The sequence below is a fragment of the Amblyomma maculatum genome, chromosome 1 (genome assembly GCF_055883805.1).
Source record: "Amblyomma maculatum isolate TAMU_Amacu chromosome 1, ASM5588380v1, whole genome shotgun sequence".
Lineage (NCBI taxonomy): Eukaryota > Metazoa > Arthropoda > Arachnida > Ixodida > Ixodidae > Amblyomma > Amblyomma maculatum.
The window spans coordinates 376791425-376806371 of NC_139344.1; the positions used below are offsets into that span (position 1 = coordinate 376791425).

Genomic DNA, 14947 nt, shown 5'->3' on the forward strand with positions numbered 1-14947 from the left:
CCAGTCGTTCGATATATCGAACTCTGCACCAAGCACTGGAAGGTGTGCCTTCCCTAAAGATGATGGCATCACCCTCAGCTGTTTGCCACATGACGTTTTCAAGCCACACGCAGAAGGAATGAGAAAGAACAGTTTGGTGACAGCTGGTCTAGAGCAGCGCAGCGCCCTTTGCCCAAAGGAGCGCGCATCTACGATAATTGTTTGCCACACGCCAGCATGACATTTGCAAGCTACGTGTGTGAAGGAACGAGAGGGAACCAGTTTACCAATGGCCGGTATGGAGCAGATGCAGCCAATGCAGCCGTGGTGTTCAAGAGAAGGAAAACAACGCGATTGGATGAAGCACAAGGGTGTGCCCATTATTTTGCTGTGCTCTCTCTCTGCCCTTCCTCTCTCCTTCCCAGTCTTCATTGTCAGCAGCACGCACTACGGATGCACTGACAAGACAGCTCAGCCTCTGGTAGGCAGAACGTCGAACGCTTTCTGCAGAAGGTGTTATGAACCCTCTGTGCGCGATGGGTAACGGGCGATGTGCGCCTTGTGTCATGCTGAATGTGTGGCGTGGCGTAAGCTATGGCAGCTGTAGACGTCAAAAAGTGGAAGATTTGTTGTTTTCTTTTGCGAAAGTTATCCATCCTTGTTGTCATGCTGAATGTGCGGCGTAGCGTAAGCTGTGGCGGCTGCAGACGTTAAGAAGCGGCAGTTTTTTTGTGTTTTTTTTTGTGAGAGTTGACCATTCTCGTCGTTGTGCCGGACATGAGGCATAGTATAAGCTATGGCGGCTGTGGACGGTAAAAAATGGCAGATTTTTCTTTTTATTTTGCAAGAGTCATCCATCCTTGCCTCTATGAAAGAAAGCACATGGTCAGCTGCGATCATGACACCAGCTTTTAGCATTGTTTGCTTCAAATGGCATTTGCAGGTATCATGCTTTCCAATAATTTTTGGCACTGGACTTCGCCCGTCCCAAGCACAGTGGTTATCACGGGCACTCTGCCAAGTACGCTCCCTGCCACCGCAGGAGCTAATATCAAAAGTATAATCAAAAGATAAACAAGCCATGATGTTATTGCTGCACAGAATCTTGGCATGCTGCCAGTAAATGAGCTGTGGATGTGACGGCCGAAACAGAGGGACGCGGCACCAACTAACACTTTTTTTCTAATTCTCGGCAGCAAAAGTAGAGGGTGGGTTCACTAATGAGAGTGGGTTGATTACGCATCATTATGGTATCATTTTTCCCAATCGCAAGCGGCATCTCAAGCCAATTTCTATATATCCACTTATTGATATATCGAACTATTTTACGATTCCCTTTGAGTTCGATATATTCAGGTTCAACTAGTACTGTAATTTCAATTTCTGAGCTTCACCATGACCGCAACGGCTATACTGGTTGGCAACGGCTATACTGGTTGGCCGTGCATTTGCCAGCCCCAGCTCCAGACATCACCTGGTGCATTGCTGGTCATTTTGCATTTTTAGAAGTGGCCTTGCCGTTCCAACATCAGTGTGTGCTCTCCTTGTGTACGCCCACACTATTCAGATATGCTGAAACCACAGACTCTTCACAAGTTCACAAGTTCGTTTTTCACTGTTTGTGATGTGCAGTCTTCCTTACAGGGCACCACCACATTTTCAAAGTTTTGGCAATTTTTTTTGTGTGTGGAGGGGTGGGGGAGGGAGCATTTAGTGTTGATCTTTGAATCAAAGTAATGAGGATTCACAGTTAACCTATCATGTTACTTTTGGCTACTAGCCTAGTGTCGTGATCAGTACCCGAAGTGATCAGCAACCGAAGGCGGTGGTGGGGTGCTTTTGCTCGTTACACAAACAGCTTTCAGTAGGGTAAGATGTCAACTATTTGACGCAGGGCTCTCAGATGGTGCTACAAACCTGTGACCTCCGCAGTCAACCATGGCGTCGCTGATCAAAGCTGATCAAAGAAACCACGCTTAAACCTCTGCCATTTGATGTGCCAGCTCCCAGGTGGCGCCACATGTACAGGTGAAAATTCGGCTTCCCGTGCTTTCAAAGAGCCGGTATATCTCTGACACAATGACACGAATAAATGTGCAAGAACTACAGCAAGCCCCTTGATAACTCTCTCTTCTGAGTTAGGGAGGATCTTAACATGTGGAACAATAAAATCAGGGTCAGTGGCTTTGCTTCCTTATCTCCTGGAATATCTTTTTTTTCTTTCCGTTTCAGAAACATTTTTCAATAGATGGTATACCGACAAGCAACACAAATAGCTGCACTTACATTTGAGAATTCCACAACAGCACCAATATCAGTTGAAACTGGGGGTATCAGAGCCAGGCCGGCCAGCTTTTTTTCATTGGACCAGCGCCTTAGTTTGGTGGAGAGTGGCCGCAGAAACTTGGTATCTCCAGTGATCAAGGCATCAATAAAAGAAGGATCGATTGCGACCACAGCACGACTCCTGGTCTGGTGTGTGATGAACAGAAAGTCTTCAAGCCCCTTTTCTAAAGAAACGTAGGAAAGAAAGAATGTGTACATTATTCTTTTTACATTCAGTGTTTCTAGCAAATTCTGTTCACTTCAATGAAATGTGAAATTGCCTGAACAGTATGAAACAATTTCATGAGAATGCCTTCGCACAAAATTAAAAGGTGAGCCTTAAAATACAAGCAGTCAAATAATTTGAGTGCTGAGCTATAACAGCCTTTCTTCAATTTTCTCACAGTTGTCTAGGCATACTTAAAAGAATGTTTTTGCATGGTGCAAGTACAAAATGTGGCCATTAAAACCTTTCAAACACCAGCACAACAAAGTTACTCATACGTACCTGAAACTGGCAAACCATCCTCATCAAGGTGAACATAAGCGAACACAATGTAGTCACAGAGTGCTGTCACCGCTCTCCTCAGGGCAGGTCCAGCAGAATAGTGGATGCAGATGACGTTTCCTGCATGTAAACAAGGCATTACTATACTTAGCAAGCAGGGATGCTGTAACAAGTGGGTGCTTATTAGTGGATGCCCTGAACTGGACAGCAAATGTTAAAATAAGAAAGCACGTGTTTAAGGATAAAAAAAGTTCTGCACCATACAAAAAGCTATTCACAGCAAGCATGAAGAAAAGAGCAAAGGAAGCATTTCATGGTTTTCTGGTTGTGATTCTGCCACCTGAGCGAGCAAACATGCTAAATGTGCGTACCCTGGTTTACACAAATGTGGGTTACTAATTTAGGTTTAACACCAAATTTACATTTTTTTTTTCATTTTTAACTTGGCTGTCATCATTATCAAATTTCATTTTGACTGATTACTATTTGTAAAAAAATTTAACCTCAATGAAAGCAATTCCTTTTCCCTGCATGTTTAAGTAAAGGGAAGGATTTATAAGTACTTACGTCCAGTCTTCCGCCTTCCTTCTACGATCAAATCAATGCATGCACAGAAACGAGCACTTGTGAGACTTACTCCCATGGCAGCATTTTATGTTAGTTACCTAGTTAGTTACACGTTAGTTGTTTAGTACTTACTCAAAGGCATGCGTCGCCGTATTTTATACGCCTCTGAAATTATTTTGCAAAAGTATAACATAACCAGGGTTCATAACCTTGCCTCCGCTGCAAAGAAAAAAAAAAGACATACCTTTGGCTGTACCAAGGAGACTCTTAATCTCCAGGAGCCTAGAGAATGGCTTTCCCAGATTTGGGCAGTCATTCTGAGCGTCTTCCATCTCTATTTGGAAAGCGGCCACGCAGAAGTTTGGCACTTGCCCCAACAGCTTCGACATCTGCGGTAGAAGTAAAGAAGCATCTTTTGTTTGCAGTAAGCTGTCAGATTATAAACATCAGCCTCAACATTGAAGAAAAATGGTTATTGAAAAAATTGCACGTTCAGCCTCCACAATCCTGCACAATGTTGAGATGAATATTTAAGGTGATGGCACAGTCTCTTATGACATCCCTGTCATGTTTTTGTATATAAGATTCTGAACAAATATATCAATTTTTTCTGTTGCGAGATATGTATAACCAAATATTTATTCTTTCCCTTCGGAAAGAGGCCCTGACCTACAATTATTAAATAGCATAAAGAAAGTGTAGGTTTTTAGTCAAAGCCTTAAAGAGACAGATAACTTACCGAAATATGTAATGGGATTATGGTACAAATGAAAACGTCTTGTCTCGTACAGTATAGATCGAACACTACAATACTTTAGAGACGGATATTTATAATTTTAATATGGCACTGAAAATTGCAAAAAAACAAGTAAGGTGGCCTCTTTCAAAGAAATGCTGTAATTACTATCACTGGGGCAATCATGACCATATTTTGGGAAAATGTCAATGGTTTTCGTAATTGCAGTGTTCTCGATTTTTTGAAGAGTGCCCACTTTGTTTCATTATATTTTTCACTCTCTCCGGCGCTTCCATCAACAGAAACCACCTCCTTTTGCATCACCTATTATGCGCTTTTAGTGTTTGTTACTAGACGGCACCACAGTGTTTTGAATTCCTTGGATGATGCGGTGACCGCGGCCTATTAAAACTTCTGTCTATGAGGCATACGTTCCTTTGCCGTAGCAGCCTTGGGTGCAGAAACTAAAACGCACGCGACTCTATAATAAAGAAATGTCTAATTACTTTTTAGTGAGTGAGATTTATATTAGTTTTCGGTACACCCCTTTTGTTGATGCGCAGTTGTCATAGTGGTCGCTACCCATGGTTTCCAGCATTTGACTACATAAAAACGGGCACGTGCACTGATAAAAAAAAATTCTCGGTAAAATATTTCTACAGCATTTCTGACCAAACTGTTAGGGAACCAACAACGTCAAAAAGGAAGCTTTCCATTGGGCTGGAAAAAAATTGTATGGTTAAACTTAATGAGGCCCATTTGGTGAAGATCTTTAAGATCGCGTAGGACAGCTACATAACCTTGCCAACAACCACGGTCAATGTCACTTACCCTGTGTTGTATGGACACTTTGCTTTCAAACATCAGCAGGTTTGTTTTGTTCTTTGTATGGGCAACTTCGAACATGCCATCAGCTCTTTCAGTCTCTCTCCCACACACCTTGAAATAACAGATAAGGTTACAAGATTACACACACACAGGGGTGGAAGCAGGCTCGAGCATTTTGGAGCGTCTCAGGGGCAGTAATAATGCCGTTTTGGAGCAGCTTTGTAGACAATAAAATAAGTTTTGGAGCACGTTTCTACACTCAAGGGCCACTAATAATTGCAGTTCTCTCTCCTTAACACATAAAATCCCCAATTTGATTCCTTTTCATGCAAAGTTCAATGCTTTTCCGGCTACACACGCATCTGTGGCAAGACAAGACATAAGGCCAAAAAGTAAAGATGTTTAAAATAATGCAGGCTGACTTAAACCACAATTCAGAATAAACTAGCAACAACATACTTCATAACTGAATGCAGTCTGACCTAAAGCTTGCCCTCTTTAGAGGATTCGTTTAGGTTTATAGGGTTTAAAGTTTCAAAGCAAGTAAGGCTATGGCAGAAATGGTTAACGTCCCAAAACGAGTCAGGCTATTGGAGACATCTAAGTTGAGCGTTCTGGAAATTTCGACCACCCAGAGTTCTTTAACGTGCACTGACATCACACAGCAAATGGGCGCCTTGCTTTTCGACTCCATTGAAAAGCGGCCACCGCGGCCGGGATTCAATCCCACATCCTTGGGCACAGCAGTCGAGCGCTCAAACCACTGCGGCAGAGCTTTGCTTCTTTTGACTTCATAGATTCGAACGTGGAGTCTACAGCTTCGATGTGCTCAGGCAGCGCAACTATTTCGAGTTCACATCCAACGGGCACAGCATTTCTGCCCTCTATCTTGTGCATACCCTTTTTGAACTTATGACCGTGCTGATAAATTCCCAAGTACTTGGCTGTAATACCATCAGAAAGGATAGATGGCCCAGAAGGGTAGCTTTTTAATCCTTCAGTTTCTTTACTTCACCATCTCCTGCCAGAAGCTCCATGCTTTTCCCTGAGCGATGCTGGAGTTTGATTTTTAACACCTTGACGATAGGCTCTGCATGACTTTCTAACATCGTTCAGAAGTTTCTAGTGTTTAGCACCTCCAGTGTACCTCCCATAATGCTTCAAGCATGCTTTTTTTCTGGCATAGGCCTAATATCCTTGTCACTGACCAACATACACAATGGTGAGATACCGGCTTGCTCTCACGGCAAAGGCATTATTAAAAGAACATGGTTTGCAATAGTTTGTGCTATCTGCTTCACTCGCTGTTCTCTCTTCTCTCTCCAATAGCGATTGAAAAGGCCGAAAGGAAATGCTTTGTGACATGCAAAGTGTATTTTTTTGCTCCAGTCGCTTGTGGCTCACGTTAAATTTACTTGCGAACAAATATTTATCTCCCTAGCTTTCTAAAATTTTATTTGTATTACGCCCAGTGCAGGGTGCTGCCAGTGGCGGCCATTGTTTCTGTGTTGCCCTATATTTGATGGCAAAATATTGAGGCAGCTGGTTTTGATACAGTTTTGGAGTAATATTGCATTTTGGTGCACAACAAAACAAATGAAGCTACTCTTCCACCCTATCACACACTGCTATGAGCCAGAGTAAAGAACTAGAATATCTATCTAGGGGTGCACATGGTAAATTTACAGGCTATAGATAAATGCTATAACCAGCGCGCCAGCCATATGGGCACAAGCGTTACGCTGGTTTACACATTTACAATGAAATGAGATCAATCACAAATATCAGAATCATTACCATACACAGAACCATATGACAGCAATGCCTCCATGACATCATCTATCAACACACTTACATTGTGCAGGCAGGCAGTTGAAAAGGTGTGTGGGAAAATTGCCAGCCAATTACGCATCTAGGCCTCAGCAAAACAAACACATAACTTCTTTATACTTTGCAATGCTGGATACCCAACAGGTGCGCTGACAAAGAGGGAGCGAAGTGTGGACACTCGCAGCAGCTTACCACATCGTAACGCTGCCAGCTCTCAGTCTTGCAGGTTTCTTTAGCTTCGGCTACTGGCCCCACATAAAAGTCGCGAACAGCCATATTCACAGAAATGCAAGGAAGAGTTGCATTCTTGGACTCTTCTAAAAGCTTTACCTGAAATGGGCATTTAAGTGCACTAAGTGTAATGCATAAGCATGTCACACTTCCTTAACAAAAATGTGCAGTTAAAGTGGCAAAATGGGACAAGAGTGTACAATAGATGGCATAACCTTCCCAATTTAGATGTCATTGCCCAATAAGAGAAATAGGTGTACACACCGGAGACTATGCAGTCTTACCATGTAATCGGTATCCTCCATGGTATGAACCCTGGATGGCAAGCCTATTTTGCATGGATGCTGAGGCTCCCGCATATGCGACATCAATACTAACAAGTCACACTTGCTGCAAAGAGCACAGAGGTCTTAAAACATAGCAGACAATAATTAAGAAGGCATGCATAAATCAAGAGTAGCATCTGCTTACCCATTAAGGTCATCTGGCAAACTAGCTTCATGACTGTCCATGAAGTTCACACCAATAACGAGTATTGGGCGTACAGGTATTTTTTGAAAATGCTCCCACGTTTTCTGCACAAGAAATTGCAAATGACAGGTTTAAAATTCTTCTCCCAGTGAAAATTTACTATACCTGGGCGGCCAACCAGTCAGCACAAAAGCAGTGCACCCACATTTGTTAGAATATTGTAGCATGTGCAACAGCATGCGCTGACTTGAAGAAGCGGCCCCGTTCGATTAGAAGAGGCTGAAGTTGTAGTGCTGATGTCTCTGGGTGCTCTGGACCTGCTCTCTTGTGCTTTCTCGATTAACCCCCCATTAAACCTTCTAGTTAAGAGCTCAAAAGGCTACATGACAATATTCTCCCTTTAACATCCCAAAATGTGCAAGTCCTCTACTTGAGACAAGTGTTGGCGAACTTACGCCAGCCCCCCCCCCCACCCCCCCTTCCACCTCCCCTTTTTCTGCCTATATCTCCTCTTGTGTTGTTAAGAACTGCACTGTCCTTGTCATTTTCCATAGGACACTTACCCTTGACATGCAAGTATGTTTGGTTTGGCTTATGGGGTTCAACGTCCCAAAGGAACTCATAGACTATGAGAGACACCACAGTGGAGAGCTCCGGAAATTTCGACCACCTCGTGTTCTTTGATGTGCATTGACATCACACAGCACATGGGTACCTTGCTTTTCGCCTCCATCGAAAAGCGGCCACCGAGGCCAAGATTTGATCCCGCATCTTTGGGTACAGCAGTCGAGTGCCTTAACTACTGCACCACCACAGCAGGTATGCAAATGCATGTATTAGAAAGTAATAACATGAAAACAAAAATTTGCCCTATTTACTTATTAAGAACGACACTAAGTGCCAGAGGCAGTAAGACAGACTAGCACTTGCAAAACAAAACATGGCACTACTATGAGAGTCCAATGGAAGTCATGGCTTCAAGGCCCTCAAAACATACAAAAAAACACAACACATGAGAGGCTAAAAGAAGACATTACCACTATCCAGCACAGTTCCTTTTTTGTGGAAGTACATTGTCACCTTTACTAGACTCACTTGCATGAACCAGATCAGATAGCATAGTTCTCATACTGATCCTGTTCACAGTCAGTGTAGACCTTCTCTTAGCTTGGAGGAAGGGAGAGGAACATTACTATTTTGCAATGTTGGCAGAAAGCTGAACAGTGCCCTGACAAAAAGAAAAAGAAAAAGAACTGCAGCAGAAAACTGCAGTTCCCAACCGGTGTTAGTCTCCTCTTACTCACCCACACTTGTTTGCCGTTGCTTGCACCGAAAAAATGCTAACGAGCACAACCCGAATGCAGGCTGGAAGCTGCAGTTTTCAGCCAACGCGCAGGTTTTATAAGGTAGAGTTCAACTGTCTACTGACAAATTGGGACAGTAACATGCACTTTTCCATTGCTCAGAACCAATTAAATATCTAGACCTGGCTGTCTAATTTCCTTTGTGTAAACAGGCCTCATTTTCACTACTGTGCACTATAAATCTTTACATCTACAGATTATGTGCATTGAGAACTGGCAGACACAGCATTCATCTCTACAAACATGTACCCTTTTAGTCCATGGGATACAATCATAAAAAGAAATATTCCACTGCTGTGCTTGTACACAGCTTGGAATAGATATGTACTGCCTAATTCTAATAGTGAATTATGCAGAGCTAAACAAATCTTATGTAATGCATCCTGAAAAAGAAAAAATTAAACCTCTTCTCCAAAATTGCATTGCGCAGATGCTTTGATGGTGGCTGTAAACCAAGGCACCTTAATTTCAGGCTGCATGCACAAGCTGTGAGAAGATTACCTAATTCTTTCTTGGTATGGGTGCACCAATAAGACATTTGTAGCCACATAGACTTCAAGTGTACTGCACTCTACTGCCAAGCCACAGCCATGCACAGAGGTGGGAGAACGGGGCCAGGTTTCACTCCCCTGCTCTTATCAGCCCCGCTCTTGCTCATTAAAGATGCCAAAAATATGGCGCTGCAATGCAGTTTAGATGAAGCTGGTGTAGTGTTCTCCAGCTCTGCTACCAAAAGTATGTGTTAAGCATATAAATTTTAGTTATGTTATTTTATTCACGTTACTAATGATAAGTCGCAACCACTAAGCTTATAAATAGCACAAAGAATGGCACAGTGACAAAACAGAGTTTGCCCCATGGCACATTGTAATAGTGCTGAAAAAGTGCAATATGATGGCTACAAAAGGACACTGTATTTTGACTTTTGTGTAGCTGCAATTATTCAGATAACGTAACTTGAGTAAGCGACCATGTACAAATTCACCGAAAAGGATAAGGAACACACACACACAAACAAAAAAGCGTTCTAACCTACATAACAAACGAACAGCAGAGTTCATGTACATGCATTAGAAAACAGAAATAGTATTTGCGGCTAAACAGATGGACAAGATGCCCGACCCAGAATGTACTGATGCTAACAACTTTGTTCGGTAGCATTATGCTTTCTTGCAGCCTTTCCCCATGTACAAAATAAGAGTAAGAAAAATGTACTCCGCGGCCACTTTTTGATGGAGGTGAAAAGCAAGGCGCCCATGTGCTGTGCGATGTCAGTGCACGTTAAAGAACCCCAGGTGGTTGAAATTTCCGCAGTCCTCCACTACGGCGTCACTCATAGCCTGAGTCGCTTTGGAACGTTAAACCCCACAAACCAAACCGAACATTTCCAATACAAAGAAATACAAGCACAAGGAAAAGATGAATCATGGTAGAGCTAGTTTTGGCCATGTATATGCTTTCATTTCATCTTTTCGTTAATGTACACGTCTTCATCAGACACTTAAAAATGAAATACAAAAGATTTAGTACAGAGTCTTACATACCTTAACTACATTCTTAAAAATTTCCACAGGAGCAGCAAAGGTATCTTGGAAGAGTGTGATGCCATCCAGTTTGTTTTTAGGTATCCAACTGAGAAGGCCATTGATGAAGTTATTTGCTCCATCTTCTTTCACAAGGGCATCTGAGGTCCCTATCGCTTTCACCTCGGCCAGAAACAATGATGAGGAATTGCCAGTTTTCAGAGCCTTGAAGGTGTTGAAAGCTCGTGCTGAAATTAGATTATGCAAAGGATGAGCTAGCAAGTTTTCTACAAGCAGGGCAGTCAGCATATATAATGCATGTTTCATGATTACAGCCAAAACTGCATATAAAATAACTAAGCTGTTAGTTTGGTTTCATCATTTCTTTCAATATGGTTCAAAGGTCAAAGCTGCACAGTGAAACAAAAAACCCAGAGATAGGCTATGATTATGGATGGAAAGTTTGATATTGTGACTGGCATCACTAGTTGGCATAAAATTTGTCTTAGAAAACATTTTCAAAACATTTCAAGCATCTTTCTTTCCTTATTTTTTGCAATCTGCACTAAATCTCTGCAGTGATGTCCGAACAACAATCTCCGAGTTCACTCTTCGTTTCTTTCTTTTCTGTTCTTTCTGCTCCTTGAGTCACCAACTGGGAGGCTAACTTGGAAATGAAACGGCACATTCTCAGATCACATATGAGGATTGCATGAATTGTCCTGTACGGCACGTAAACAATAGCAGAACTGTTGTGGAATGGCCATCGGTGATCTTCATGCACTAGGTGCTCAACGGTTTCGACCTTCCTGATCTCTCTTCTTCCGCTGATCATCTGCTGCTCTTGAAATGCACGTGCCATTCAAAATGCCTTGCACGATCCGCAGCATTGCCATAAACTTGCTAAATCCTGTCAAACGTCTCTGTGGCAGATTTTCTGTTTCATGCACAATTTCATATTTCCTACTTGTTCTAACTTGCTGTTTACGATGATAGCTTAGCAATATGTGCGCAGCTCTCCATACAAAGTCTTTTTGACACACCGACTTATAAAGGTTGGTGCTTCTTGCGATTGGATTGGATGGATGGAATATAGGAGCGTCCCCTTTGAAACGGGGTGGTAGCAGTAGCTATCATGCTCATTTTTCTCCCTATATCTTAATTATTGATTGAGATTGGTTAACTAAACTATCAATCTATTTATTAAATATTTGTTTCTACATTACTAACATTATGTCGCTTCTCTGCTTTTAAGCCACCAAATCTTCCAGTCGTTTTTTGCTAGTTTCCACTGTCGGTTTATTCATTCGGCCACTGGTATCTCTAAACCCCAGAGCTTCAGGAACAGTGATTGCGCGTGCATCAACTTCCGGACTCTCATAGCGATTCTGTGTGAAATTTGCTGCCCTCTGGTGGCATGTTATAAAACCTGTCTCAAACCCTCATAGCTTGTATGACCATCAACTGAATAAGCTTACAGTAACGAAATATATTTACATGCTGCTCCATTCAGGCTGCAACAATTAAAGGCATTAAAATTACTTTTTGAGAGCATCTCTGTACGGATGCAATGGTGATTCTTACCATTTTCAGCAAAGAATTCGTGACCTTCACTTTGATACTTGATGCTGGAGTACATGACATAGTTGCACACTTTCTCCACCAGGTAATGCAACGTGTCCACCATACTGGCGACACACATCAAGCCAACTGAAACACCAAACAAGGAATTGTACTTTCAGATTACACTTTCAACCATGGGTGCAGACGCTGCAATGAAAAAAAGATACAAGCTTACATCTTGGGAGCTTCCGGAGTTCACGTCCTGTGCTTGGGGGGCGAAATGTCACTATTTCTTTCGCTAGTTTTGCAAGGCAAAGAAGAGAATAAGCAAAGACGTAAGAGTAACTAGCCTATTCACTGCCACCCTTATTCAAGTACCAAATGAACAGTGCTCAGCGTTATCCACTTATAATCAAGGTTAGATAATTGATGGCAAGCAATAAGGGCAACAAGTTATCTACTGAAGGTTATACACATTATTTACCAAATCAGTTAGCAGCTATTAATAAATGGCTTAACTAGTATATTTGTTTACATTAGCAGGCAAACATGTCAAGGCAAGAATGCATGGATATCTAAAAGGCAAGACTGCTGTACTTGCTGCACATAAAGTTTCTTATACAACTGCAGTAGTGCAGTTTGAACGTGTAAGAGCATGGTACTTGTAAGTACTGCTGTATGTCTCCGCTAACTTTAGATTCAGTGACAGTTTGCTCTTCTGTTTAAAAAAGAAAAAAAAAATATAAGCCTTAGCGAGAAGAATGAAGCACTGGAGTATATCCCGTGCTATGCTACACTGCAATAAAGCCTGCCAGTAATGTTTGAACTCTCATTCATATGAACAAGAATGCAGGTACCAATGCTCGTCCAAGGTTGGACAGATCTAAAGCCTGCTGGTTTTCTTAACAGTTGCAAATGCCACTGTCAAAGCTTCTGTTGGCATGAAATGTTTAAAATGTCTAAAATAATGGGGGCTGGAAATAAGCCACTGCATTTCAAGTTAAAATTAAGGTAGAAATTGGGTCATTTAGCTAGAAGTTTCATATAAATTGGGATTTCTTTTGTACTGTTTCTTCAAGGAATGATAACTGACTATTAGCACATATGCGTTTTTGTGCAGTTATGAAATTCAACTTTTGGGAAACCTACATTGGATGTCAGAATTGCTTGAAATGGGGTCTTCTTACTTGTAAAGAAAGGGCTCTAAATTTTCTGTTATAATTTCAATACTAGCTTGATAATTAAGGTTGGGTATGTAAAATTTGCCACTCGGCAGTGAACGCCCTTGTAATAATATACTCAGGTTTACCCAAAATAATTGGCAGCACTTTAGTGCGACAGCAACGAAAAAATTCACGATATCAGTGTGTGTTAAATAACCCCAGAAGGCCAAAATTTCCGGAGCCCTTCACTATGGCATCTCTCATAGCCTGAGTTGCTTTGGGACACTAAACATTGTAAACCAAATCAACCTTTGCATTTAATCTGTCCAAATGCTTGTACAAAGTCACACTTTGACCATGTCTGCTTTCTTAGCATGACGAAACTAATGCTATTCTGTGCCCACAACTGCTATGAATGCTTAACAGGTAAGCCTTCTATACCTATTATATTACGATAAAGTAGGCATTTAGAAGTTCAAAAACCTTGGAAGGTTGGTTATGTTAAATAATACCTATGCACCCTTTATACAATAGTACCCCCAAACAGTGGATCTTTAAGGTAGTAAAGTGAAGTGAAGTAAAAGCAAAGTGCTCACTTGTAAATACCGCAGAGTCGTCATGTTCAGGTTCATGTGCGGTGACTGGTTGCTCTTCTGCGCGAGAAGAAAAAGAAAGCTTTAGCATAAAAATATGATGCAACACAGATATACATGTTGTGCTGTACATACACCCATAGTCTCTGCCAACCTTTCTCTTTTGCATACATCTCCTTCCTGTCAGCTTGAAAGGTCACATAAGATAAAAATGTCAGGGGTTGTAGTCATATATAAACAGAATGGCTGGTGATGAGGCACATATGGGCCATACCTCTCGTGATTTTTTTTTATTCGCCTACAGCAAGACGGCCTTTTGAATTCAGCCACTGTAATATATTTTGAGAGATAGCATGCAGTGACCTTGTATCTACTATGCCTTCCATTTTGAGTAAAGTGTGGTTACACATCTGTGAGCATGCTCGTTGGTACACAAAGTCCTGATGCATGGTGCCATCTTTCGGCAGTTCCATTCCCTGCTAAGAGGTGAACAAACGTGCTGCTGCCATCATTCAGTGCATACATAGCCAGCTATAAATAGTGCACTTAAGCTGTTATACCAATAGTTAGAGGTGTTCCTTCCCCTGGTCGCTAAATCCTAGTAAAAGAGAATTCGTATGTGGTAGGTGGCTCAGGACTGCACCATCATATTGAAGTAGCCCAAATGAAATATATGCTACTTTCAGTGCATGATGGTGAACTTGGCATCATTTGTTTGCTCCATTGGACTAAGAGTAAGAAAATAAGGCGAGGAGAGGGGACGATATCAGGCCTTAGATGATACAGGGCAATCATGGTTAAATGTGAAGCTGTGTTTCAGCTAGGTCCTGCAGCAGTTGGTTGCTAGAAAGCAGTTTGGCGACAACTCCACAATCTTGTTTCCTGATATGACTGTTGTCCACAAGAAAGTGCAAGCTTGCTTTTAAGCTATTCTCAGTGTAATTTACCATGATTACCATAGCTCTCAATTAATGCATTGCATCGCAGTAATAAAGCACTGTGACAGAAGCGCAAATAACGTGCAGCGACACAGCTTTAGAAGCTCGCTAACATGAAAAATAAACATAATGCGGCCTGTAGCGCAAAATACTGAAATTCTTTCCAGCACCCTCATGGCAAGAGAAGTCGCGTGATCCCCATTGCAGCACTAAATTGACCATTACCTGGATAAGTAATAACACAATGGAAAAGATGCATTATTCAAATTTTTACATATTTCTGGTGTTGCTTACAGTTAAGTTTGGGTAGACATGTTGTCTTGTGCAA

General features: G+C 41.8%; 1 protein-coding gene across 1 annotated transcript in view; it reads right to left on the minus strand.

The window, feature by feature from the left end:
* LOC146208307 (uncharacterized) overlaps positions 1-14947 on the minus strand; it is a 75733-nt gene that overhangs the window by 12971 nt on the left and 47815 nt on the right. Inside the window, exons 42-52 of the mRNA XM_084578320.1 lie at positions 13685-13741; positions 12161-12223; positions 11947-12072; positions 10384-10610; positions 7476-7579; positions 7289-7394; positions 6966-7103; positions 4947-5054; positions 3624-3768; positions 2813-2932; positions 2266-2489 (exon numbers count right to left, since the gene is read on the minus strand). Of these exons, the coding sequence (XP_084434446.1) occupies positions 2266-2489; positions 2813-2932; positions 3624-3768; positions 4947-5054; positions 6966-7103; positions 7289-7394; positions 7476-7579; positions 10384-10610; positions 11947-12072; positions 12161-12223; positions 13685-13741 (1418 nt within the window). The remainder of the gene's footprint in view (positions 1-2265; positions 2490-2812; positions 2933-3623; positions 3769-4946; positions 5055-6965; positions 7104-7288; positions 7395-7475; positions 7580-10383; positions 10611-11946; positions 12073-12160; positions 12224-13684; positions 13742-14947) is intronic.